Here is a 27,347-nt window from a genome sequence, read left to right as displayed (position 1 = left end):
ACAGATTGTACCAAGAATGCACAAAGAGATCTGGAGGTGACAGGAATTTTTGTCTGTTATTGCAGGAAACTGAACTCGGAGCTTGGAGGTTGTTTGTTTTGTTTTTTATACTTTTTTAAAGCCCCATCAGGAATGTGTTTTCTGTGGGTCTTTGGGGCAGGAGAGCTGACACTGATGCTCTCTGCCAGGGTAGGGAAACTTGGGAAAAATTTTTAATATGCTTCCTGGGCTGTGTCCCTGCTCCCCTACTCCTTCAGAGACACAGTGGGAAGGAGATGGAGGGTGAACACACCCCAGAGCTCTGCCCAGAGGCAGAGCTGTGTTCAGTGACTGCTCCACTGCCCACATTGCCACTCCTGCCCAGAGAGGCAAATGCTCCCTCAGCCTCCCCGAGGGAGGAGAGATGCTGCAGGCAGCCTTAGCCGCCTCACCCAGCTCAGAGTTGCTCCTGGGGAGGAGGTACCCAGCAAAGACATCAACTCTGAGTCAAAAACTCCCCAGTCTATGCAGCCAGCACATTATCCCTCCCCACAAACTCTCAGGGATGCCTGCCAGCCTCTTGCTCTTGCTTTCCATAGCTTTTTCTGAGCACAAAGGTTATTTCTTGCTGTGAAGATTTATTTCTTGTTTAACAGAGAAGAAATGCAGGTGTAATTACAAATCTCAGATCACTGATTTCTCCTGCTCGGTGACTGAAGAAAATTTTGGGCCTTTGTCCTAAATGGTCTTCAGTTTGCTTTAAGGTGGTGGGAGCTGTTTTGTGACTTGCAATAAGTCGGTCACACCAAGCAGTGGCTCAGTGGGCATTGAATATCTATACACTGATGAGGGGTGAATATGAAGGATTAGTTTCTTTCTTCTCCAGCCCTGTGTTCCTTCTTGGGGTACACAAATAGAGCACAAATCCTGCCTTAACTCTTCCTCCTCAAATACACTTCACATCCAAAGAGTTTATGTACAAATATTCTTTGCATATCAAGATTATTGCATCAACACTCGTGAGCTTCTTTTCTTCAGTATCTGCATAGGATAAGAGTTAATTCCTTAATCATACTTATATTCTAGCCAAACTCTATGTTAGGTTTTGAGGTTCTGCACAAGAGGACCAGGAAAAGGTCACAGCAACTCTTAGTTGCTAGGTTAATGTTTTGTAACCAGTCCAGTACTGCATTGCTTCATTATTCAAATTCTGCTGACAGTCTAGCTGATGTTTTGATCAGCTGTTAATATTTAATTGTTAATTCCTGTTTGATTTAATACTGACACTGGTTTCATGACTGCAGGATTCACTCCTCATTAGCTCATTATCAGGTCACAATGCAGATCTATTCTAGTTTAATTATATATTAATTAGCCAGAAACCTTCCCAGAAAGTAAACAGGACATATTTTTTCCTTCAAAATCACAACCAGTCCCTAGGGCTAAAGATGTATCAGGTGAGCTCAGTTATTAAGGTATTTCCTTAATACTTACCTGCATTCCATTCAGTAGCAGCTCACTAGGAATGACAATAGACTGATTTTCCCCTCTTCATGGCTATTGTTGGCTTACCAAGGCTTTTTGCTCAGTCGAAATTTCCAGCTGAGCTGAGGCCGAACATTTAATCCATCACTTCCAACAGCTTTTTAGGTTTCTCCATATTTTCACTAGCTTACAAGGGGAATTTAATACATTTGGGCTTGTCTGTCTTCATTTCCCAGGGCATAGGGAGAGTCAGGGATTTAGCTGAGAGCTGGGAGCAGCACCTTTCCTGCCTGTGTGCCTGCCCCAGGGTGTTTCCTTGAACTGAGGCTCCCTGCTGGCCTCTCCCCGGACATCTCCTGCCCTCTGCCAGGGATCTGCCTGCTTGCAGGTTATGGAAAACAGTGAAGTGTTTAGGTAAGATCTGTGCTAAGTTGATTCCATGCCTTACAGATAAATATTGATCTCCCATTTTAATACAGGCAAGTGAGAGATATAAAAAAATGACACCTGCAATGGCTGTCCTTTTCTGCCTGCAGCATCTTGTCCTCTCCCTGCCTAGATCAGCCTTGCTGATGAGGGCTTTTAACATCTCCAGCTGTAATTAGTGCTCACTCTTACTGTGACCCTGTGAACTAGGCTGTCTCCTACTGCAGCTGCATCAATGTTTCCCAGGATATGGATTTCCTGCCTTTTCACAGACGTTGTCATGTGATTTTGGTGTGAATTCAGTGGATGTGAACAATTATTTCCAGTAGACAGAAGCAGCAGTGCAGAACTGTGCTTTTCTTACACGTTGTAACATCAGTGGGATATAATAAAGAGAATTGCCTTTGAGTGTCGTGTCTCTCTAACCCACATCCAGGTTCTGCTCAGAAGGTGCTTTGCCAAGTGACCTGCTTTGACTCCTGTGAAGGGAATCACTGCTGGCCTGCAAGGACACACAGAGGGCAGCAGCACAAATAGGACCAGCCCTTGGGCATGGGGGATTGATTTTGGAGGCTGCCTAGACGTTTGCTGGCAGCTACAAAGCTCAGACCCCAGTGTGCACCTGCAGCAATGCATCTTCAGCTGCTGAAGACTTTGTCTCAAATTAGACACATCTACTTAAAGTAATTTCCTAAACTTTCCAGGCGAGAAAAGTAAAATTCCAACACGAATGCAAGGTTTTCTCTCTCGGCTGGGGTTGGACTCCTACAGTTTGCTCTTCTGTATCTGTTAAATATTGTGGGTAAGTGATTAATGACTGAAATACTCTGTCCAACCGCTGTTAGGGCAGCGAGAACTATTTTCTCCCTGTAGCTGCTGGGTTCCTGCTGTGGAATGCCTTTGAGCAAGGAAGAAAAGAGCCAGAATTGTGCCATCTAGTGACCCAAAGAGAGCGGGCATCTGTCCCCAGCCCTGTCCTCACCCTGCACAGAAATCTTCAGCCCATAATGCAGAATTTTGGATGACAATTAAAAAAAAAATTAATGAGAATATAAATTATTTTTTCGTCTTTCATGTCCAACCCTCCTGACATTCCAAACTGATGCCCTGTTAAGGCTCAGCTACCTCTGGTTTTGCTCTATTTTGCCTGAAAGCCACTTTATGACTTACTTTATTGTTCAGCTCTTAATCTGCAGATGTGAAAGTCCAGCCGTGTGCCTCACCACATTCCCTTTGTCTTTTTCTTGGTCACCAAGAATTGGCTCCTCTGCACCACTCCCATTTTCCCCCTCAAGTCTTGCTGATGACAAGTTCCCCCAGAAACACATCTGCCTTCTAGTGTTTTCTGCTTTTTTCTAGAGCTGTTTGCCATTTCTTCTCAAAGTCAGCAGGAAGTGCAAATCAGAGGATGAGTTGCAACCAGAGAGTTGCAGCAGGACAAGTGCTTTTCCAAGGTAAACCCTATTCCTAAAGTGATGAATTATAAGGAAATGGTTCTTCTTTCTTTGCAATTCTGGAAACATCAGGCAAACTGCTTTAACTGCCCTCATTAAGAGCTGAGTACTTAAAAAAGTATCAATTACCCAGCCAAATCTCTGCTTGTGCAAGAATGGGAACACAGGTCTGGAGAAACCTTGTCCGTTCTGCTGGGGAACACAGGAGTGAGGTGGGAAGCTGGGAGAAGCAGCTTTCACAGGGAATAATAGGTTGGTGGAGCCACCCAAACTGCTTTTGTAGAAGAATTAAACCCATCCTCTTCTCCATTCCAGTGATCAGGAAGGCAAGGACCAGGGCTCTGAGCCCCTTCTCAGGGTACTTCCCTTCCTTACCCCAAGCCAGCAGCAATATTAGTTTATGTCCTCCCCACAGCAGCTCTACATGTGCTCTTTCTTGCAGATACCTCCTGGCTTTCAGCAGTTTTTGGAAGATCCTGTGGCTCCTGCCATGTTGCACAGGTACCACGGCACACAGATGGTGACTCCAGATGGAGCCTGATGTTGTGACAGCCACTAGCTTACTTTACAGCAGTTCTGATGGAAAAATTTGATTCCTTTTGTGCTTAATTAAAGCACCTCAAACATGAAACTGAATGCACTTGAATGCACACAAGTAGTAGGGGAACAAACCCCTTCCCCTTGAATGTTTTTTGTGCTGAAAGTCTTGCCCTGTGTTGGGTGGCTGGGGAAGGATTTACCAGCTCAGGAATCACAGGTCCTTGAAAGAGGGATGCAGAGGGACTGGAGGCATTGAAACCTGAGCAGTCCTTGCTTGTTAGCCTCTCCAGCCATCTGATTAGAAGGTGACATTCAGTAAAATTAAAGGCAGCAATTTATTTAGAGCCAAGCCATTAATAAACAGGAGGCAGTAATGTTTTATGCAGCACATAATGCAGACAACCTGTGGAGTTCTCTGCCATGAAGGGGTCACTGAAGCTAACAGTGTGTAGGTGGGAATCAAGTGACAGCTGATTTAATGCCCACTAACAGGCTATGCAAGCTGCAGTGACAAACATAATCAAATCTCATGCTCCAGGGCATAAATTGAAGGGGTTGAATGGTGGAAGCAGTTATGTACATGAAAGATCTGATCCTGAGTGGTACTGATTACCTGCAATTCTTACCAAGATCAGCCAGCAAAAGGACACTCAGAAGTTGCTCGATTTCTCCCCTGGCTGAGTCTGTACTTGCTAATTTTCTTTATTAATAAACCCAGTAATATTTTAGCCTGCTGGCACAAATATTCATTTGGCTACAAGTGACATGTAGTCCCTTTCACACAAAAGTCAAACATTAAAACTGCTTCTAAAATAAGATTTTAGAGAGATAATTTGCAGTGGTTTTGGCAAATAATATTTTCTCAAAATATGTTGTAATTCTTTACATAGAATCATTATAAGAATATGATAACCTTGAGTGCATTTATCTTCCCAGTTTCCTTCTTGAGCATGGGAACTGGTGCTAACTTCACTTTATGGGTGGGGAGGTGCTCCATGAGGCAGGCTGTGGGCTCCCATTAATTTTTGGGATTTTAATCCCAGATGGACCCAGCTGCCCAAACTGGGCTCATGGCTCCATGGGAGTACAGAGCACAAGACCAGGGCAGCAGGAGAGGTCTGACTGCTCTTGCCACTGAGAGAGCAAAGGCAGAGAGGTCAGGCAGGCTGAATTCAGCCTTCAGTGACCTGCCCAGGACAAACAAAGGGGAATCTTTGCTTTCATCTGGAATCCAGCTAAGGGGAAAATTCAGCATCTTTCTTCTGTAATTTGAGAACTAGTTAGGCTAATACCTCCAAGGAATGACTTTAGTTGAGCTGATCCTTCTTGGCACAAGGCAGTCTGGATGGCATCCTAAAGAGTTTTTCCATCCTGTCTGCAGTAATCACCTCAAAGAAAATGGCATTCTTTATCCTAATAGATTTTTCTAGTGAAGTACTAAGTACCTAAGCCCCTAATTCATGTCTGTGTGGAACTTCCACATGGGTTCTGAACCATTCAATACCTTCTGGTCTGCAATGCTAGAGCAAGAGTAGCTGAGAACAGTCATCATGAAATTAAGAACAGCTCAAATGAGCAAACTAACTTTTTTTAAAGGCTCTGTAACCAGCTCCTGCCACTGTTACTCCTACATAATCCCTGTCTCTTGTTTTCTCTTCCCTGGCCATAAATTTGCTGCCTTTTGCACTAGACAAATCTGATATGCTGTGCTAAATATTTTAAATATAGCAAATGATCTTTCATCACAGAGTGGCACGATTGCATTGCAATGTATTAGAACAACATGACTTTGCCAGAGGGTGTTTCTTGGCACAGCACTGAGTGAAGGAGGCAGCCCAAGCTTGAGAAGTAACTACCAAGTCATTTATCAACATTTGGTCCTAAAATACATGGGGCTGCACCAGCTCAACCAGCCTTAGAGAGATAAATCTAGAGGCTGAGCCAGAAACCCCAAATGCAGACAGGCCTTTGAAGAAACTTCTTGAAATCCAGAGATATCAAAATGTCAAGCTGAACTCCTGTGACAGATTCAACACGTACTTTTGGCATTTATTCTGTTGCATTTAGTCTCGTCTTTCAGGTTCAGATGAAGTATGTGCGGCTTTTCAGTCTCTCAGCTAACCTGTGGAAAAGGCTGATTCGATCTCACACACCCCTTTGGCACGACGGAAGATCTCTGATGAACCAAGTAGGATCACTGAAAGCCAACATGTGGTGTCTAGAGCTTGCTTTCCTTCATGACATCCTCGTAAGATGGAGGCAACTCAGTTCCCCCAAGGCTGAAACGTGGGGCAGGAGAAGAGGAAACCTCTGCAGTCGTGCAGGGGCTCAGGGATCCGGAGAATGGGCACAGAGGTGCTTCAGTAGCTGGGGAAAAAGCAAAGTCACAACTGTACAGCAGACAGGCATGAAGGCAAGTGTGGGAGTGAGAGGGGTGAACCCAGGAGGAGCTGCCAAACCACTTGGAAACAAGAAAGGCATGGATGTAATTTTTGAAGGATGGCATCACAAAGTCTTTCACCACAAACTCCAGATACAAGAAGTTGGGACAGAGGAATTTGGGTGGGTTTGGGCGGGTCCTCCCTGTGGAGACACTGTCTATGACCACCCAGAAAGCAGGTAATATGTCCTTTGGGAAGGGCTTAGCCTAATGACAGGATTAGTTTTATTTTTCTTGGAGGGATGTTGTCTGGCCCAGCCTGCTGATGCTGCTGGCCATACTCCAGATCAGTTCTGTTTGCTGCACAGTCATTATAGCCCAGTCCTCAAAATCTGGGTGCTCCTGGGGGAATGTTGAGGGTGCTGCCACAATGAACAGCACCCACCAGGACAATCTTTTGACGGACCAGGGTGTGTTAGCCAGCCAAGCTGTACTGGGGTGGCTCGAGTTAGACCAGTACAGTTTTGCCTGTGAGAAATGAAGGACACACAGTGGAAAGGGCTGCCTGACCCCAGAGCCTGTAGCTGCATGTCTTGAGCCACTGCGTGGACTGGCACTGAGGAGAAAGTCCCACACACCTCCAGTGTTTGCCTGGCCAAGTCCCAGCCAGGCACCTTTAGGACACATGGACACATAGGGACAGCAGCAAGGTGTGACTCAGTGAAAAATGGATGTGGCTTCAGACCCCCAGTTCATGGTCTGGACATGTCCCCAAGATGCCAGAGCTGGGCACCCACTGCTCACCAGCAATACAGCCACACCCCAGCTCCCAAGCCTCACAGCTTTTTGCTGGGTTATGGATGGGCCACAGGAAGGCCACCAGGGCCAGCAGGACCTTGCAGCAGGGACAGGACTAACCACAGAAGGCGTCTGAGCTGCTGAGGGCAAAGACAGCCACGGTGCGTTGGGGCAGGCAGCTCCGCCGCCTCAGCCAGCGCTGCAGGCAGCAGCAGGCCCCGCAGGACAGGAGCACGGCCAGGAGAAACAGCACCAGGAACCTAAGGAGAGGCAGCAGGGGAGGAACAGGACTGTCACCATCTGCGGGCAGCACCGACAGATGGCTGCGTGTCTTCAAATTAATATATTCATTAACATCTTTTGCAAATAGCTGTTAAATGTTGTGGCTTCCCCACCAGCACACTGGACATGATCAAAGTCCCCAGAAACCAATGCCTCACTCCTGAGTGCTCAGCAGCAACTGCTGGCTGGAAATTCAAACATTTCTCCCTGACACAATCCATCGTTTTGTCCCAGCTCAGTTGTCAGCGTACAGTGAGGAGGATATGGATAAATGATTTCCATTAGTTTGTAAAGACAGAACACAGGGACAGCCCAGGAGCAATGCTCTCTAGCTATCAGTCTCTCTTAATGCCTTTCTCTCCATATATCCATCAAAGAATATTATTTGCCAGTTTTTCCCCTTAAAGCAGATCTGAAACTTACCACACATACCAGCTACTAAAGTTTTCATCGCTCTGTCCAACGCGCCTGAAAATCGAAGAATAAAAAGCACTTCCAGTCCAGTGTGAGGGGGCAGCTGTACCCACCCCAGCACACCTACCAGCACAAAAACAAGCACCATCAGTAAGAAGAACATTGAGAAAATTTCTTCCATGAAAGGAGCTATTAAAAATTTCTCTATGTGGATAGGAGCAATGCAGATGATGCAAGAAGCAGAGTGCCGCTTGTTTGCCTTTCACCACTGGCACCCCCCACCAGCATTCTTGCTGAAAACCCAAAGGGTTGCCAGCCTCTATTTTCTCTTTTGGGAAAAAAAAACAACCCTAAATGGTCTTGTCCTGGAATTCCTCATTCCTCTGCTGTGCTGGTGTGCCAGGCAGGAGCACAGCACCCCTGAAAGAGCCTGGGGTGGGGGCAGCTGTGGAATGAATGAAGCCACACTCACCTCTCGCCAAGCTCACAGTTGGACCCAGAGTCTGCTGACTGAAAACACATGTGCAAATCAGAAAGGGCAGGTATGTTTTGGTTTTTTACAATTTACCACTATAATTACTGTTCTTAGAGTGGGAAGTTGGAGGGGAAGAGCAAAATGAATGTTGATCCTGCAGGGTTGAAAGCAGACCTCTCCTTAGGGATCTGGCTCTGTGGGTCTCTGCTTTGAGCCAGCCCAAATCGAAACCAGCAGAGAGAACCTCACCAAGAGCTCAATAAATTCAATAGCTTGCAGATGAAAGCTAGGCCAAGGAGAAAACATTCCTTTTGATGTGAAAGAGGGAAAGACAAGAGCAGGGAAACACCAGCTGGAGCCTGAGACCTTCTTGCTGCACTGGGCTTTGCTATTCAGAAATACCTGCTGAAAATGCTCATAACCAAATTCTTGTTCTGTGACTTTTATTTTTTTTTTGGGGGGGTGGGAGATAATTGTGAATGAAGCAGTAAACTGGAGTTGTTTTGACCAGAAGTGTGCCCTACCCAGCATTTTCCTGTTTTCAGATAGTAGTGGTGCATCATTCCCAGAGTCAGGTTTCAGGTATTGCAAATATGCGAACCTGAAACTTGTTTTTCAGGTATATTTTCTGTTCTCAGCTTAAGCCAGTTTGTTTTTGTAAGCCTTGTTGATCTTAGCCTCAGTTTCATATTATCTGTGCAAAAAGTAAGCAGAGCAGTTAATCAGTATAATTGAATCCAATTCAATAGATTCTTTTGGCTGACTGGTGTTAGGTGTGTTATTACAGTTGCCCAATGTTGCTACAAAAAAATTCAGATCGGGTATAGAATTGTGATAACCCTGGAAAGCAGAATGAACAAGATAGAGGAATTTAATTTTGTTTCTCAAAAAAAAACTACTAGAATGCAATTTGTAAATAATTACTTTGCATTTCCCTTTGCATATATCCAAAACACTTAGAGATTTTTGACTTTGAACTGGAAGGTTTGGTTCTGAACTAGAAATCTGTATCAAATATGCATAACTTAAAAATCTCTTTTAAAATATCTAAATAACAGGTGCTTTTTGTTATGCAAAGCTCAAGCCACTGTAAACAACAAGAAATCCCCCCTGAGATCTCTATAATGTGTCCTGTGCACACAGTGCCTTTCAGTCCCTAGTTTCACCAGAGGTCTTTGGATATAGTAAGTCTTTCATATAAAGCATTATCTGTGAAATTTTACGAGTGGCTGACACTCAAATGAGAAACAGAGAAAAAGACAGAAGCTTTAACTCTTCCAGACATGTCCTTTTAAAACTGAGCTAATTTGCCATGTCGCATATGCAGAATTTTTTAATTCTTTTGGGTTTTTTTGCATTTCAACTGATTATTAAATAACAAGTCAAAAGCAGATAGCTGACTGCTGTGATTACATGTGCCCTGAGTATTCTTCATGGCTGAATGACAACCTCTGGCCTCTCTTTTATCATCCTTCAAACCAGCTCAGCACAGCCACCTTAGCGTAGTTAAACTGCAGCAAAGTGCATCTGCTCTGAGGCAGGAATCTGTCACAGCAGCCAAACACCCACCCATGCTGCTAAAGCCCCAAGCTCTTCCATTCCAATAGCCACAGACAGAATGAAGGACAAAGGCAGTAGTGTTTTCTCTGCATTAATTGGAATTTTTGTGAGCATTAAATCTTCCCCAAATTCATTAGGTCCTCAAAAAAAAAAAAAAAAATCCTTCACAAAATAATAATTAAAAAGAAAGCTGATGACTAAATTATGTAAAAGCTGTAACTGTAACCTTCTCCCTCCCAAAATCCCTAAAATCAGCCTGGTCCAATGAAGGGTTTGGTTACCTGGAAGAAGGTTAAGCACAGAACTCCAGTTCCTGCTGTGATCCATGAAGTTAAACACAAAGCTCCACGTCTCCGCACCATTAGTGTGAGAAACATTGGAAGAGCTTTGTTTGCAGTAGTGTTTTACCCTCTGTAATTTGGTGCTTTAAAAACTTCTCTGCACATCGTGCCTGCAGCCAGAGAACACGTTACCCAATGGCTTCCTGAGCCTCAGAAATTACCTCTAGCCAGGGAGCAAATTTGGGTTTGCAGGGACACAAACAGCTACCAGAAGTTAAAGGAACATTGGTTTAAGGTCAGCACCTTGCAGTTGTTTCGGTATTTTCCTAGCTGTTCACAAATTCCTGCTGCTGAGGCTTAGTTCCATATTAACCCACGGCTGCATTTAACATGACCTGCTACAAACAGAGAGTCACTGGTGTCTGTGCAGTGGGGCCACACTTTCATGTCATGCTGCCTTCAGATGGAATATTGGCATTACAGAAAAAGCAGTTAGCTCTAAGCATGTCCTGTGCACTGTGCCTGCCACCTCAAACCTGCACCAAGGATGAAGGAAACCCTTCCCACCCTGAGACCTACCACCAGCACCAGTACTGCTGTTATGCAGCTGTCAGGGTTTGCCAGGAAAATGCAGCTTAAAAAACCCCATACATCCTCAATGCTTCTTACAAGGGACACAAAATTTCACTGCACATTCAATTCCTATAGAGCCTGCAGGTGATGTGGTTAAACAGGGGTAGAAGATGGTTTGCACCATAGCTCTGATCCCCTTGGAAGGGACAATCCCAGTTTGTTCAGCAGTCAGTAATAGGTTGTCACTGAAGTTTACAGCCCGTGGCTGAAATGCACCATTAACTGTGGTTCTTCCAGATTTTTACACAAAAGGTGTTGCCATGAATATGTTTAGCTGTCACTCCAGAGTTAAGTATTATGTTGGGATGCCATTACTTCTGTAATGATTGACAAAGCCAAGCTGCTCTTGAGATGTACCTCTATGGCTTTGCTTCAGCTGAAAGGTCAAGAATCTAACCAAGTGTGATATACATGCATAACACGGGTTTGTTATTTAATGCTCAAGTTTTGCATAAACCCAGGCCAAACCCTGGGTAATGTTTACTTTCAGATCAGCACTAATGAAAGGCGAGCTCCTGAAATGATGCTCGCTGAGAAAGCATCTCTCATGATAGTGCTAAGTGCATGTGCTACACAAAACAAATGGTCTGAACATGCTGTCCTTCTTCAGACCAATCCTTTTCAGTGCTGCTCAACACTAAATTGCTAAACCAATTTCTTAGCTGTTTTCTTAAAGAAAAAGCTCCTGCAGTATAAAAATGGGCACAGTCTTGCTGGGAACTATGTGACTCTTACAATTTCAGGCTTCAATGAGGTCATCCATCATTGAACTAATTTCAGTTTTCTTCCTTACACAATTACTTCCCTCATGTCAGCACCCAGGGTACTTTCAATTTAGAGCCACCAAATGGATCAACCCCAGTATTTCAGGGGGCAGGTACCTCAATGAGCTCCTGGTACTGAAAAATAACAAGTAGCATCTGTTCGGGACCTATTTCCAGAAGAAAAGGGAAATAATTGAATTCTGTCACTGCTCAGCTCCTGGTCTTGAGGCAAACTTTGATGTCTTCTGCTGGTTGGACCCATACAGGATTCCAAGGGATGATGGCAATTTCTGAAGCCTGTTCTGCACCCTCTGTAATGATGTCAAGAGAAGAGAGAGTTGGCTAAAAGGGGGTCTGTGGCAGCAGCTCTCTGGCCAGAGAGAGAAACACACAACTTTCCCTGGCATGACCCAAGAAAGCTGTGTGTTTCTCTCTGTGGCCAGAGAGCTGCTGTCACAGGGGTCCATGAATAGCCCAGTCTTTTGCTTCAGGAGTGATTCCAACAGTGAAAAGAGCCACTGCTTCAGCAGGAAATCTCTCCCTCTCCATGATCAGTTGAGCAGCTTGAATACATGAATGTCATAAAGAGCCTCAGCACTTGCTCTAAGACAGTCAGGACTGGACGCCAAAACCCAGAGAGGTTTTGCACTGAAATTCACAGTGGGCTGGCATTCTCCTGCTGCTCCCTGCTTGCTGGGGCACTGCTGCCTTTGGGTTTTGAAAAACTGAGACTCATCTTCTGCACAGCTCTGTGTCTGAGGTTTTTTGTCATCCCTCCATGAGGAGATACATGCTCACACACTTGCACACACACATGAAGATTCTTCTTCTACTTACTGGATGAAAAGTTTGGTATCTCTTTCCTCCTCAATTATATTCACTCGCTGATGGACTTGGGAGGCTGCTCCCTGATAGATGTTAACTCATGGCCTTTAGATTAACATGCTGTTATTTCCTCATCACCTTATGTCGTTGCTAGGTGACAAATGCATCTCCCAGGCAGCAACGGGAGCAACCCAAACACTCGGCAATTTATGACTGCCCATTATGGCTTTCCTTAAAGTGCCTGGTCCTTTCAGTGGGAAGATGTACAGTTTTAGGATCACTCTAAGGGTGACTTCTAGAGTTGCCACAGAAAACACCTCCACAGGGGGCTGGCTCTTGCTGGGTTTCATGAAAGAAATGAAAGAGAGTGCAAGATGGGGAGACAGAAGGAATTTGGGAGGAGCTGATTTACCTTGTCAAGTCTGAGAGGGCCAGAGCTGCATCAGGAATCTGAATTTCAGGGAATGGGCTCAAAACTGTATTTGTGTGCACTAGAACGGATGGCTGTGTTTCATTTGGTTTCATACAATTAATTTCAGATATGCTTTTAGATTAAGCCAAAATTTCAGGAAACATCCTGGGGATTTCTGGATCTTGGTAAGAGTGGGAGGCAATTCACTGGCAAACAGAAGCCTACATAAAACATCTTGCAGCCTGCATGCACAGCTAGCAGCCTAAACTTGTTTCAAGCTCCTCCTAGGCTGCCTTCAGTGCATTTGATGGTTGCTGGGGATGACTTTTGGGAAAGCAATCACCTTGCTAGTTTCTGATCAGCCTCCCAGAACAGTCCAGAATTAGCCTGTCAAAGACTCAGAAAGAAAAGGAGACGAGCAGCAGGAGAGGTGGGACATGGAGATTACACAGAGATGTGGAAGAGAGACAAGGAACATCAGGGCAGTCCCACTCTCTACATTAAGGTCAACAGACAAGTGTTAAGCATGTGTTCACTTTTTTATCCTGCATTGTTTTCACATCACCACCACAATCAATTTTTGTTCCAGTTCCAGTCCACTCCTCTCTCTGTTTGACTGCACCACCACGACCATCTCAGTCTTTGCTTCTGCAGCCACATCCTTGGCATCAAGGCTCCCTCAGGCTGCCACCTGGCCTGGCCTGGGGTGGCTCAGCAGGCAAAGTCAGTTTAGCCCAGGAGAAGACCAGAGCAATGGGGAGGACTGAGCATTTCCTCTCTGAAACGGGAGAACTAAAGCAGCTTCGGTCTCACCTTCTGTAAATGGAAGCCACAAGGAGCTGCTCGTTCCCTACACACACACTCTGAGATAACTAAATCCAGCACTGGGGAGAGCTTTTTAAGCTAATGGCCAGTGCTGGCACGGGAACAAATGACAGCAAACCAACCATAAATAAATTGAGGCTGGAAATGCAAAGAAGGTTCACCCCATCCAGAGCAGCAAGGTTCAGCAGCAGCTTGTCCGTGGGAGGAGTGTGGGCATGAAACCAAACAGCTCCTGGGACACAAGTCAGTGAGCTCCCACATGAGATGGAACCACTCCAACTTGCTGACCCAGGGAGCCCTTTCCCCATCCCATGGAACCACCCCAGTGGGTCCTTAACCCTCAAACCCCTCCATGTGCACAAGAGTCAGCCAAGATGGCCCTGGGCTGAGTAAGTGAGGAAGGATGAACATTTTAAAGCAAGGCCTGGTAGAGCTGGCACGGGCTCCTCTTTCAGGAGGATTATACCCAGTTCTGGTCCCCGATGAATGCAGCCCTTTGTGAGCCCGTGCGGGGGATGTGCTGCACAGGGGAAGGAGGGACTCACACACGGATTGAAATGAATGCCAACAAGGATGGCATTGTCCTGCTGCATCCTCCCCAGGAGCCAGGCTTCGGGGGTCACCCCTCACATCTGAGGCAACTGCAGCTACCTCCTCTGCTTGGATGGTCCAGAGAGCCTTTCTGTTTGCCTTGGTGAATCAGCAGGGAAAATCCAGCAGAGAATGGGGGCAGTGAAGGTTTCTGCCTGGCAGGAAGATAAAGGAATCTCCTCTAGGTTATGCATACAAGATTTCTCCTATATGTGCATGCATATCTCATGCTGAGAACTGAAGAAAACTGAACTCAATACACAGGTGTTCATATATTCAGGGAAATCAAAGCTTTAAAACTCTCTGAAGTCCCAATATTGAAGTTTTGTGTGAGACTGTTGTGATTTGTCCAAAAACTGCTGTTCCAACCTTATAATGAACACCTGAAATAAATACTGTAAAAACTGAAATATTAAGTTTATCTGAAAGGACTGAGGCAGGAGCTTTCTTGCACTTTGAGAATGCATATTGCCAGCAAATATTTTGTGTGTGCTGATGACTTTGGTGCTGACTCTGCTCTCACCATTAAATACAGAAATCAGTGTGCAGTGATTTCCTGAGAGCTGTGTTGTGGTGGGGCAGGGTGAAGCTGAAAGAGTTTAGAGAAGTGGCTATTTCCTTCCCTCTTCCAAGCTGAATTTTATCTTTAAAGCTCAAGTTGGATCCTAAAAAAATAAAAGGTGCCAAAATAACAGGATTTGGGTAAGCCTAGCAGTTGTTTTGTTGTATGAGAATGCAGAGCTCAGAATTATATTTTAAGATCTATTGCATCTGAATGATAATTTGGCTTCTCTTATTTCCAACTTGGACATTAGGATATGAGATAATTCTGAGCTTTATCACTGACTTCCCAAAAACCCATGGAATTCTGTGTGTTACAGCCCACCTGGTAAAAGAGTTTAAGAGCTCTTTCATCTTCATCTCTCCAGATACCACAGTACCTCACACAGAGTATATCAGAAATCAGTTCAAAGGGCTGGATAATCCTCAAGAGTTAAGAAACACAAAACACTGCAGAATTAAGGTTAAAGCTGATAGAATTAAAAACATCTTGAAAAAAAGAAAAAGATTAAGTATACCAGAAATACAAAGTTATCACCAGCAGAAATTTTTTCTTTTCATTTTCTATTATGAAATTGAAGCTGATCACAGCTACTTGAACTCTGAAGCCTGCTGCTTTTTCTTTGTACTCTAACAGGTCCTCTTACTTTTAATCAGTTAAAATTGTACATTGATTTAATCATTAAAAATTATAGTTAGGTTGTAGTACTTTTTCATAATATATCCTTTTTTTTTGGTTATTATTCAGTTGCGAGGGGCTAAGAAATTAGAGTGAAAAAATGAAATCCTTTAGTATTTTCATCCCTGTAATTTACTTAGCTGCTGGATGTAAAAAGACAACAAGAGAATAAATTGCTTGAAAGCAAATAGAGGCTTCATTTTCCCCTGCCTTTGAGTTACTGATATCACATTGGACACCACATGGGAGGTTTTGGCTGAGAAATTAGCATGAGACTATCTGGCACATCCTGAAACACATTTTCAAGGCAATTTTCCAGGCAGAGCCGTTTAGCAATGAATGCTGAAATACAAATGAATGCTGGTCATTATCAGCTGGCACATGTGCTTCTTCAGCAGAAAACCCCGTGGTCCAGGGGTTTGCTCTGCAAGAGGGGTCATGTGGGCACAGGGACAGGGACAGGGACAGGGACAGGGACAGGGACAGGGACAGGGACATGTCTCCTGTGCCCCCTGCAACAGCCGGGCTCCAGGCACCACAGGAGCACCCTGTGCTTGTCCTTAAGTGTAGGCACCTGCTAACATCTCAGCCTAAGATGATAAGCCTTCCTCAGATGATCCAAATACCTTTACCACACTTGATTGCCTACCAGCCTCCCATGCATCTTGAATTCCATCCAGGTGCCCTTTCTGGGTTTATTTTGAATTGTTGGGGCCTCAAGTGCAGCCTGTCCCCTGCCAAGCACCCCCAGCCCACCTGGGCTCCATGCAGGGAAGGGGAGTGATTTCAGACCCTCGTTTCCTTGCAGGCAGACTCAGTTCAGAACAGGCTATAGCCATGCTCCTGTGTGCCCAGAATTAGTGAGGGCTGACACCAGCACTTATGGATTCAAGAAACACAGGATCAGCAGGCTGCTCTCCAGCTTCCTATTGAGACAGATAAAATTCCAAATGCTCCGCCTAGGAACAGTGAGCTGATGCTTGGGGTGAGATGCTGTGTACATACCCACCTTGTGCTCCCCGAGGATGTTGTAGCAACATGTCTGGGATCAGGGGTAAGGATGAGACAATGAGGCTCCTCTGGGTTTGCTTCCCCTCCCCATGAGCCTCCAAAGCCCTGTACCATGGCCAGGCTGCCCTCTGGCCACTCAATTCAGAGCTCACCTCCTCTCCAGGCTGGTACCAGGATGAGAAACAGCGTCTGGAAGACCAGATGGAGAGCTTGCATCTTCCTCCCCACCCTGCAGGAGTTTTCTGCATGTATAAACAGAGAGAGATATGGGGGATGCTTCCAGGGCAGACAGGGACTGAAAATAAGACCACGCAATAGGAAGGCTTAGCTTAGCCCTTTCTCCCCCTCAACAGCTTTACTGTTTTACTTAATCTCCCACTTTTACATCTTCCCCAAGAATATATCTGAAAAACACACTCCTGTTTATAATTTCAACACAAACAGCCAGGCACTTCACACTCCTTTCTTTTAAGTCACCCTTTGATTTCCCCACCGACTCCTGCTTCTGCTCTCTCAATTTCCCTCTGGCCAAGAAAAATTGTCCTAGCAACATGAATCTTCCTCAGCTCATTTTCCCTCCTTAGAGACCTGCTCAAATATACCAAAACCCCTTATCTTAGCCTAAAGCAGATTTTTATAACCCCTCCATCTCTCACAGGTCTTTGCAGCTCTGGGAGCAAAAGATGCACGGTCAGAGCTGCCCTTGGAACAGGTGAGGTTAATCCTGTAGGACCTGTTCTATAGGAAGTGAAAATTAATTCCCCCTCCTCGCTTGCTCTAATGATAATCTGTCTTCTAGAGCAAACTCCAACTGGCCACCTCCTTCCTTGTATTTGTGAGGGTCCTTTTTGTGCTGCAACAGCACTTAGATGTGCAGGGTGCCATGGGCTGCATAAATGTAGGGGTCCTGGTACATATGAGTCCAGATTTCAGAGAAGGGGCACTTTCCAGCTTCCACCTGGATGGCAATCAGAATAGATGCAGGTCTATTTTTTAAATCTCCCCACTCTTACAAGATATTACTCCTGGATCACCTCTTCACTGTGCTACAGATATCAATGAGTTCTAATCCTATGAAAGAGGAAGAAAATACTTAGCTTCATTCCCGGCTGTGGTCCATGGACACATGGTTTGTGTGACAGAACAGACTTCCAGGGTGTCAGTGGGAGTGCTGAGGTTGGAACCCAGGAGTGCTGAGGTTCAGCTGTGTTGTGTGAATTATAGCAGCTTCTACTCCTAACAGGTATCCCCATGGAAGGTTTTCTAGGGGAACATCCTTACAGCAATGCCAGTGCAACCACTGAAAATCACAGCTCAGACACTCACCTCATCTCCTGTGCACAGACCTCTTCTTCCTTGATGTTCTCATCCACACTCCTGTGCTCTCCTTACTCTTGCAAGCCCTGATGTCAGGGACAGAGAGAATGGGCCTAATCCCATGAGATGCAGAGTTCCCAGAGCCCAGGCAGGGTGGATGGTGCTGGGTCATCCTTGGGGTGAAACCTGGGCAGTCTGGTCCTTCCAGGCAGGATGTGGCACCAAGGGCCCAACACCGTGCACAGTGGGCCCTGAGTGGAGCATGACCATCTGTGAATTTACTATTCCTTCTCAAATGCTAATTAGTTATTTACATAAAACTTTGGAACATTTTAATTAGTTGTGTTAATTTAGAATTCACAGAAGAGAGCTATAAAAGTCTATTATATGGGACGCTTATTCAAATGAAGCTTGAAATGGCACATGGTGATGTACTCACAAATCTCTTGCCAACACAGTGAGAAAAATGAGAGGGTGGCCAGGCTTTGAGTGAGACAGCAGGAGATTGGCATTTCTGATGCACTGGGTAAAGCTGAGAAGCTGGTCCTGGTTAGGGAGATGGTCCTTTCCCACTTGAGGTCTCAGTCTGACAGTTCCAGGTTCGTATTGTCCCAGTGTTGTTGCATTTAATGTGTCCTCCTCCTCCTCCTGCTCCTCAGGGGAGGATTAACAGTTCTCTCTTTTCTATCTTTTCTATCTGTCAACTATTTTTTTTTTAACTTGTAGGAAGTCATGATTAGGTTTGAGTTGGTTTGGGATGATTCAAATCAGGCTAAAAATGGCCGACAGTTTATGGAGCCAGAGAACTCAGACAGATGGACATCAGTTCATCAGTCATGTGCCCAAACCACCTTTTCCTTTAGGAGATTAGGTGATGCAAACAAAAGCACCTCAAATACAGAGTTACCAGGTCTAGAACACCCTTTGCTCTGCTTCAGCTCAAGCTCTGGGGCAGGCAGCACAAGGCAGCAAAGCTCCCTCCTGCTGTGCACAGGCTGTGAGCACTCCCAGGCAGCATCGCTCTGCCATCCCACTGTGGCACTGCACTGGCAGTGAGGGCACTGTGCTGCTCCTGCCTCAGCTGGCCCTTTATTCTTAAGGCAAGTGGAAAAGGCTTTCCTTCATCAAGTTCATCATTTTCACAGCACTAAACTCAATTAAAGCAAAGATGCCTGTAAGTGGCTGGCCTGATAACTCTGTAAATCCAGATATCTCAGATTGCTACAGAATCTAAATTGCCCCATCACCATTAATACCAAGATAGAAGAAATATCCAGGCAGCTATATAAAATTAGACACTCTAAGATTTCATCTGGCAGGGAAAACCATTTTCTGTATAAAATACAGCCCACTTTACCTCTTGAGGTTTAAGAGTTGATTCAATAAATCTAGAATTACACTATGGAAAATCGTCTTCCTTGATGGAAGGTAAGTGCCAGTATCACATCCAATTGTGACAGAGCTGCTGTCTGCCTGAAGAGCTTGAGGACAGCATGGAGCAAGGGAAACACAGTGGTCTATCTAAAACCTTATAAACAGAATTCATGGGTGGTGACATTAAAAGAGAGAGGAAACAACAAGCTCTTGTGTGGTCCATAACAAAACATCTGTTTTCTTGGTGCTCACAAGATGTCTAGGAATATTTTTATGACATTTTCTAAAAAAACAACAGAACAGTAGGAGCATTGCATTAAAACAGACCCACTCCACTAAAATCAGCGTGTTAGCTGGGCTTCCTGTACTCCTCTGTCTACAGTGTCTGGGGCCACAGTCTGGTGTTTTGCAGACTGTTGGGCACGTGATGCTAGAAAGGCCATGTTTGCCAAACAGAAAGATGGTTTGGGCTGCACAGATTCCATGGATGGCTATTATTCTGCACAAACACTGGAAAATTTGATTGTGCATAGCAGGGAGAGATCACAGAGGACTGCCATGAGAGGCAGGAGGAGACTGCCAGGAGCAAGTGACCCATTTGTTGCTCTGAGGGTGACGCTGGCAGAATAAGAAGCAGAGATAACTCCTGCTGTAAAAGCTGTTAAGAAGAGGAGTGGAGAACATGTGATGAAGTTCAGCTTTATGTTGTCTGGGAAAGCAGATGGAGCAACCTAAGGATGAACTGGTTCACCTGGAGATGAAATATCTAACCTGGAGGGGTGTGCTTCCATCTCTAATGGCTTCAGAGGAAAGGATCAGGTCACACCCCAAGATTGTGCACTCCAATGAGAGTGATTTGTTGATTTGATGGAGGACAGCCTGGGATTGTTCAGTCTTTATCAAAGAACATACTTTGAGAATCATTGCCATGATCAAGGCAAATTGGAAATATTCTCTGTTAAAAAATTTCCTTGATAACAACAACAGAAGGGAGTGAAGTTGGAAGGCACTGTCAACCAGCTGGCAGGTAGTTCATGGATGTCAAATCCTTTAATCCAACTTTTTAAAACTCATCAGAAGATTTTACAGCAACTGCATAAATGCCCTGTGAAATCCAAGGCTGCTGGAAATTATTTAGGACAAGAGCCAAACATAATTCAGAAGAAAAATTGGACATCGCTGTGGAAAATTTGCAGAACAATATTTTTTGGAAAGCTTTTCTGTTATGATGCATAAACTAGATTCACACTAACAGAGGTGCAGAAGAAACATAACTCATAATTACTCTCTTACTTTCCTCTGGCTGTAGTGGGAGCCAGGACACCAGAATTGTGCTCAGCAGTTCCTGTTTCCAGTTTTGAGCTCTTAGTGTTTATTCAGAGCTCGCCTATTGACCCATCTTCCTGTCACAAACTGATTAAGTGCACATGTCAGAAGGATTGCCAGCAATCAACAGCAATCACTGGAAAAGAAAAGGGAGCTGGAGGGTATAAAACAAGCAGCTTTTCACTAGTGACTTCATTGTGAAGGAGCTGGAAGTCATGGCAGGCCAGTGGCACATGTCAGGATAGTCCAGATGAAAGATGTGAATGGCTGGGGAGCTCAGTGAAGAAAAAGTGCCTGCAGCCTTGCCTTGACCTGAGCATTGGTCCTTTTCTCCAGGTTCCTAAAGGCAGACTCCCAGGGTGGGCTGGGGATTGTAGGCACAGTATCACCTCTCTGTGCATGAGATGCACCCCAAACCTCACTCCTGCTGCCTCTCCCCCTCAGAAATCTGTCTCACACTGCCCAGCATGAAACAGAGGAGCATCATGTAGGAGGCAGGACATGCTGCCTGTCCCCCTGAGTGGACAGAGCAGGCTCTGTCTCATCACCAAGAAATGAGTAGGCTTAGTCTCAAAGTCTTCCATCTGCTGGATTAAAATTCTGGTTTTAATTAAACTAAGGAGGAAAAGACAGAGGAGGAATGGTAAAACATAGTTTGGGGTGTGGAGGTTGTACTTTTGTTTGTAAGTTCAGTATTTTGTGCATGAGAAGAAGTGGCCCAGCATGGTAGAAACAGGTGCTGTAGTGAGTTTGTCCATAGCATCAGAGCTGGGACATCATCTCCTGATGTCCCAGCCCTGAGGGCTGATCTGTGCCTCGAGTGACAGCTTTGACATCTCCCAGCCTGGCCAGGACTTCCCAGGACTGCAGGCAGGGTGAAAAAAAAAAAACAAACCAACTTTCACAAAGGGGTAGATCTTTCCTCATCAGCTGGGAGGAGTGAGTAGATCTACTCTACACTTCATCAGAGAACAGCTTTTCAAAGCTTGTGTACCCAGTTGATGAAGAACTGCACTTGGCAGATAGAAAATGCACAACACATCCTGGAAACCTTTCCTAAAAGGGCATCACAAATTAATCACTGTGATTAAGTTCTTATATATTTTTTTAGAACACCATTTATCAGTTTAATTTAACATTACTTCAGTTGCTAAGGAACAATGATTGCAAACCTCCTCCAAACAGGAATTTTGAACACTAATGTCTGGTCATCTAATTGGAAAATATTACAAAACTCAAGCTGCGCTCTGCCCTCTCCAGCCACACTGCACAGTGAGACATGGAAATGTTCTGTATTATATATAATAACACTGTTTATTAGTCAAGACTTGTAACTGTAGGAGAGAACAGCAAAATCACAAAAGGCTCAGTAGAAGAGACTTGCAAATTAGTCTCATTACTCTTGAAATTGAACTGCTTTCCATGCTCCTGGCAGAGATACCTCAAGGATACTGAGATTGCCTGTGTATTGCATTTCAGATCATGATCATTCTGCTTTACACAGTAATGTACTAAGTCTCCATCAGGCCAGTGATGGGAAGGGGGATGTTTACTTAGTGATGTGTGAAATGATGAATAAATCTTCAGGAATTATTTTGGAGGAGAGGGCAGTGAGGGAAGAGCTTTATTACATTCCTGGATCACCACCAACTGCAGAAATCCAGAAATTTTGCGCATCTTTCAAATACTGAGCATCAAATGGGGGGAAAAAAAAAGGAAGGTTCAGCTCTGGTTCAAATTTCTGCACTACCAAAAATGTTCCTTCATTTCAATTAATTCTTGACCTATTTTTAATCAAAAGAGCCTGCTGTGTCTTTCTGCCTCAGAAGACTGACATTGCCAGCAGGATGCTGCAGTCTCTGGTCCCACTCCCTGGGGAGTGGTGGAGGCTTTCCTCAGGGCCACAGGGCGTGGGGAGGCTCTGCTCCATGGTGGGGCCGTGGACTGAATCCCCCTTGTCCAGAGCCCCTCTCCCCACTGCCATCCCTGCTGGGGGCTCACCTGGTGTCCCACAGGAGGTCTCAGGTGAGCCAGCAACTGGAACCCTAAGAATGAATCTGAGCCTTCAGCTCCCAGCCCAGGCCTGGCACAGGCTGGGTCACTGCACTGGACCCACTGTGGGACCACAAAAAGGGACCTGAGCTGCCACTGAGAAGGACAAGGAAGAAAGACAGATCAATAATTTTTATAGATGAATATTTTCAAAGAAAAAGGATAGAGCAATGTTTTGAATAAGCTCCTGTGACATAAATAATAAATAAGCAACATAAACTGTATATACAGACATATACACATACATGCATGCATTATGGAGAGCCCATCTTTACTCATTAATTCCCTCGGGAGTTAGAAAATCACAGCTAAAAACAATCATTTGTATGCAGAGATAGACTGCACAGAGAGACAGAATTTTCTGTTCTTACCAAGACAATACTTTTTGGAAAAAACCCCAACAAATTAATGTGAGCCATACTCAATAATTTTGTCTAAACAAACAGCAGAAGAGATATTTTCAAAAAGTAAGGAAATAAAAAACCTGATTTTTATATTTGTAATTTCATGAGCTTTGATTTTATAACACTGTTCTCAATACCTGAGCAATTCAACCCTTGTATGATACCTCTAAAAATCTGAGTGTTTATTTCACTAGCATGAAACAAGGACAAATGTTCACCCGATAAAAAGGTAGAACTCCATATATTTAATTTTAAGAGTGTTTAGAACAATCTTTCCACTTTTTTGATTCATTACTGAAGCCAAAAGGTTCCCAGTTCTCCCAGGGAAACTCGTGTGCCTGACAAGTGGGCAGGTGAGCCCTGAGCCAGCAGCTCTGCTGGTCCCTGCCACACCCTGCTCTCACCACCAGCCACTTCTGTCCCAGCACTTCCACTTCAGGCTGCATCTTTAAACCACAAGGCATAAATCCTTGAGCAATTATATTCTATCTGATATTGCATAATCTACTGAGCATAAAAATTGGGAAGATTAGAACAGTGTCTACCAGCAGAATGAGTTTGGTGATACTGACAGATTAAAAAAAAAAAAAAAACTATTATAAAAATAAATGTTTTCCCTGGACATTGGGAGGATGAGATGCTCCCTTAGCACTTGATGGGACTTTCAATCAGTTTTTCTTGCTTTTTCCTGGCTTTTTGCAGCATCCCCCTGACTTTATTTCTGATCTTGAACATTTAAGGTTTAATCAATTACTGCTCCTCCTGCTTCTGGAATCTAAGTGGTTCACTTGTATTTACTGAATGTCATTAAACCAGGGTGATGAAGTAGTTCTGCTTGGATCTTTAATCCATTCCTTGTTATAAAAAACCCATAAGATAGAGCTGGTTTTACTTGGAAGCACTGGTATCAGTTGAAGCCCTGAACACTGCTTGGAGGGGAAAAGGACTGATCTTCCACGTTTCTCTTGGCTAATCTTAAGGATAATAGAATGAGGACAGCTGATGCTTTGTGAATTACTGCTTTGCAAATTAAATCTTCTTTCTTTGTTAAAGACAAGGCTGGGATGTTCCTTATTTTGTTACAGAAACCAGAAGTAGTTGATTTGATCCATAGTACCACCAAACTTTATCTGCTGCACGCCTGGAGAGTTGTTTCAGGAGGAGCTGTCAGATGCTACCAGCAATAACAAAAGCACAAGCCCTTTGGATATGTAACTGCAACACAAAAGACTTGCTTAGCTACTTCCAGAGGTACAGCACACCTGGCTACAGTGGGAGAGAGCTGGAGAGCTGCTCCCTGGAGATGTGAACAGCTCCCTCTTCTGCAGGCAGGCAGGCAGGAGGCCAGAGGGGCTCATGAGCTGCTGCTGGGTGTCCATGCTCTGCTGCAGGCAAGTCTCTAGCAATCCCCTCAGCTTGGTTTTTCCCTGTACAGAACAAACCCCACTGAGGACTTAGGCCATGGTTTTTCAGAAAACCATCTCCACAGAGCCACAAAAATTCATGGTCCCAAACACTCCCATGTTAGGGCTCATCAGGAGTTAACTAATGATAATATCTGTCATAAATACTTTTGGGGATGGCAAAACATCAGACTGCATTGCAGTTGTGCCTCAATCTTTGTAAATACATGCTGAATATTTTTAACAAATAATTATTACACTTCAGGCTCTCCCCTTCAAGATATTCCCCAGTGACAATTTTTGCTTCACATTGAAAGAAATTGCTTCTTCATTCAATAAATTAAATGTTTGCCAGAATGGCATATTAAGAATCATAGAATGGTTTGGGTTGGAAAAGACTTTAAAGATCATCCAGTTCCAACATCTCTGCCATGGGCAGGGACATCCTTCACTAGACCAGGTTGCTCAGAGCCCCATCAAACCTGGCCTTGAATCCTGCCAGGCATGGGGCATCCAAAACTTCTCTGGGCAACCTGTGCCAGCTTCTCACCACGCTCACAGTAAAGAATTTCTTCCTAACACGTAATCTAAAAGAAACCAAACTCTCTGCCCCTCTACTGCCAGGCAGGGGGTGGAAAGGACCCAACAGTACATCAGGCAGGAACTGCCCTGAGCCTTCCTTGAATCCCCAACAAATAATCCCACAGCTGTTCTGCCTTGAGCATCTGGAACACTTATTCCATTTGGGTAAGTCATCAGTAAGTGTTACCTTACCTATATGTAAAAGAGCACTTAAACTTTTCCTTAATTTCCAGATTCCTATTTAAGGTTAAACTCATGTTTAAACAATAAGCAATTCTTCTTTTAATTAAGATTTATACAGGTTCCCATGTGTAGAGGAAGCAATGAAGTCCTAATGAGCAGAAAGTCTAATTATGATCATTCTGTAATTGAAATAGTGGTGTGCCTCAGAATAAGTCTGTTATTTTGCCAGATAATGGACTAATGAGCACCAAAGAAGTAGTAAAAAAGGTCTGTAAAAGACTCTTACAGTTCTTATGAGGACAGGACAGTGTGTGAACACCTCCATGTAGAATTCAAACATGTATAATGGAATATATAATGCAATATGTCCAAAGATTTATATCAAATTGTTGGAAGTGGATGAAGGTCAAGGGCACACCAAAAGCAATGGAATTAATTATTTATGCGAGACAGAAGAAAATAAGGCAGAGACAGCTGCATGAAGTGATTTAGGAGACAGATTAAAAATATAAAAAGGGAAGTCAGTGGGAGGCAACACTGGGAAAATGATCAACATCTACCACAATATTGGTCCCATCGGCTGAAACCAGCTCCCTCCACGTTCTGATTGATGAAATACACCAGAGTCTGATATTTTTTTTTGCCTAAATGACCAGCTCTAATCATGAGCTCCACACATTGCTGCTTTCTTCATCGTTCAGCTGGTCAGGAAAGAAAAGATAATTACAGAATGTTTGTTTAGTAATTGTCTGCTTCTATTTTGGAGTTTGCTTCTGGTGCTAACGAATGCGACTCCATTATGTCATTTATCATGTGAACAGTCAGGTTGAGGAACACTTTAAACCAGGAACTATTTTGGTTTGTATGAGAAATAACCTCACAGAACAACTGACAGCATGTGTGAGCAGAAAAATTCCATGTCTGAAAAGGAAAGGTTAGGTGATTTCACCAGATGAAAAGCTTAAGGAAATATCTTTTCACCAGCAGAGTGGAGTGCTCATGGAGAATGGAAGAGTTGTAGCCCTGTATTTTTCTTCACAAGGAATTCCAGGTTTGAAGTTATTTACCTGGCTTGCCAAGTAACATTTGTTTTCTATTACCTTTTCTTCTATTACCCTTTGCAAAGGAGAACTTTCATTTCATTGGATATGCTAAAAGTTGTACTTTAAACCTGACTTAAGTACAGGTAACACAGGTTGTAATTATATCTCAGGTGTGGCAAGAGCAGAAAGGTGGAGCTAAAGGAAAGAATTAACCAGATATTACCCACAGATATATCTGGAAAGTAATGGGGAGTCACAGCTTATTTGTAAACAGCTCCCTCCCCATGAACCTGTGTTGATATCCAAACCACTAAATTTCCTGTGTTATACTGTAGCACCAGTACAAGATAATTTCATTACTTAATTCAGCCCAATCTAATGCACTTGTCCATTAGGGTGGGATCTCACATGTATTCCCCATCCACATGGACAGGAGTAGTTCCTGGTGAACCTGAACATGGTGGCATGGGCTCAAGCAAAAGGCTACTGGGAGCACACAGCCATGTGAGAAGAAACTGGAAATTTCCTCCAAAGGTATTTTTCAACCTCAATTTGCTAGCTGATTTCACAACTGTGGGTTGAGAAACCTGTCTGAAGTGACTGCCCAAAGAAAAACCCCCATCCATTTGATAGGGTGTTCTCCCAGTAACAGTGGAACAGAAGTTGTTTGACAATACTTTGGGTAATGTCATGAAGACTGTAGATAACTAATAATAGCAGCGCCTTTTTTTCCAGAAATATGAAAGTCATAAAAATGATGGTTTAGAGGGACCAAAACTATTTATAAACTGAAGAAGAATTCAGTGAAGAGTTTTGACTAAAAAGGAGTGGAGGGGAGAATTTTAATGTGCTTGAAATAGAAGTCAAAATCTTAAAGAAAAAAATGCAAATCTGAAGTATTTTAAGTGGTTTAAAAAAAAAGTTGAGTGGCTCAAACATGAAAGGACACCTTTTGTTTCAGATCAGATGAAGATTTTGTTTACCAGGATGAACAACCTTGATTTGAAATGTCCTCTAAGTTCAGCCTTCTCAGGGTGGGCAGTTCATCCAGTTCACCCAGGATCTTTCATCCATGCTACATACAGAGAAATAGTAATATAGAGAATGTTAACTGCAAAAAAATTAAAAGTTCTCAGGAGCATTGACTTCCATCGTAGGGTTTATCGTTCATTTCCTTTTGGCCAATTACTCTCTTCAGAAATGTCTCTGGCATATTATGAAGACTAAGTGTTAAACCTGGGAGGTCGTTTCACTTGCAGCCTGCCGAGAACATCTTTACATTGCTGGT

General features: G+C 44.1%; 1 protein-coding gene across 1 annotated transcript; it reads right to left on the bottom strand.

The window, feature by feature from the left end:
- Positions 1-367: 367 nt before the first annotated feature.
- Positions 368-15,026, bottom strand: TMEM207 (transmembrane protein 207). Its single transcript, XM_021536786.4, has 5 exons — positions 10,075-15,026; positions 8,231-8,268; positions 7,768-7,812; positions 7,183-7,322; positions 368-6,251 (listed from the first exon to the last, which is right to left on the bottom strand). Exons 1-5 carry the CDS (start codon positions 10,168-10,170, stop codon positions 6,103-6,105), a joined length of 468 nt encoding a protein of 155 aa, XP_021392461.4. The 5' UTR covers positions 10,171-15,026; the 3' UTR covers positions 368-6,102.
- Between the last annotated feature and the right edge of the window lie 12,321 nt (positions 15,027-27,347).

Source organism: Lonchura striata, chromosome 9 (assembly GCF_050655825.1).
Source record: "Lonchura striata isolate lonStrDom1 chromosome 9, ASM5065582v1, whole genome shotgun sequence".
Lineage (NCBI taxonomy): Eukaryota > Metazoa > Chordata > Aves > Passeriformes > Estrildidae > Lonchura > Lonchura striata.
The sequence above is the reverse complement of the archived record's forward strand: the minus strand, read 5'-3'. Positions and strand labels throughout refer to the sequence as shown.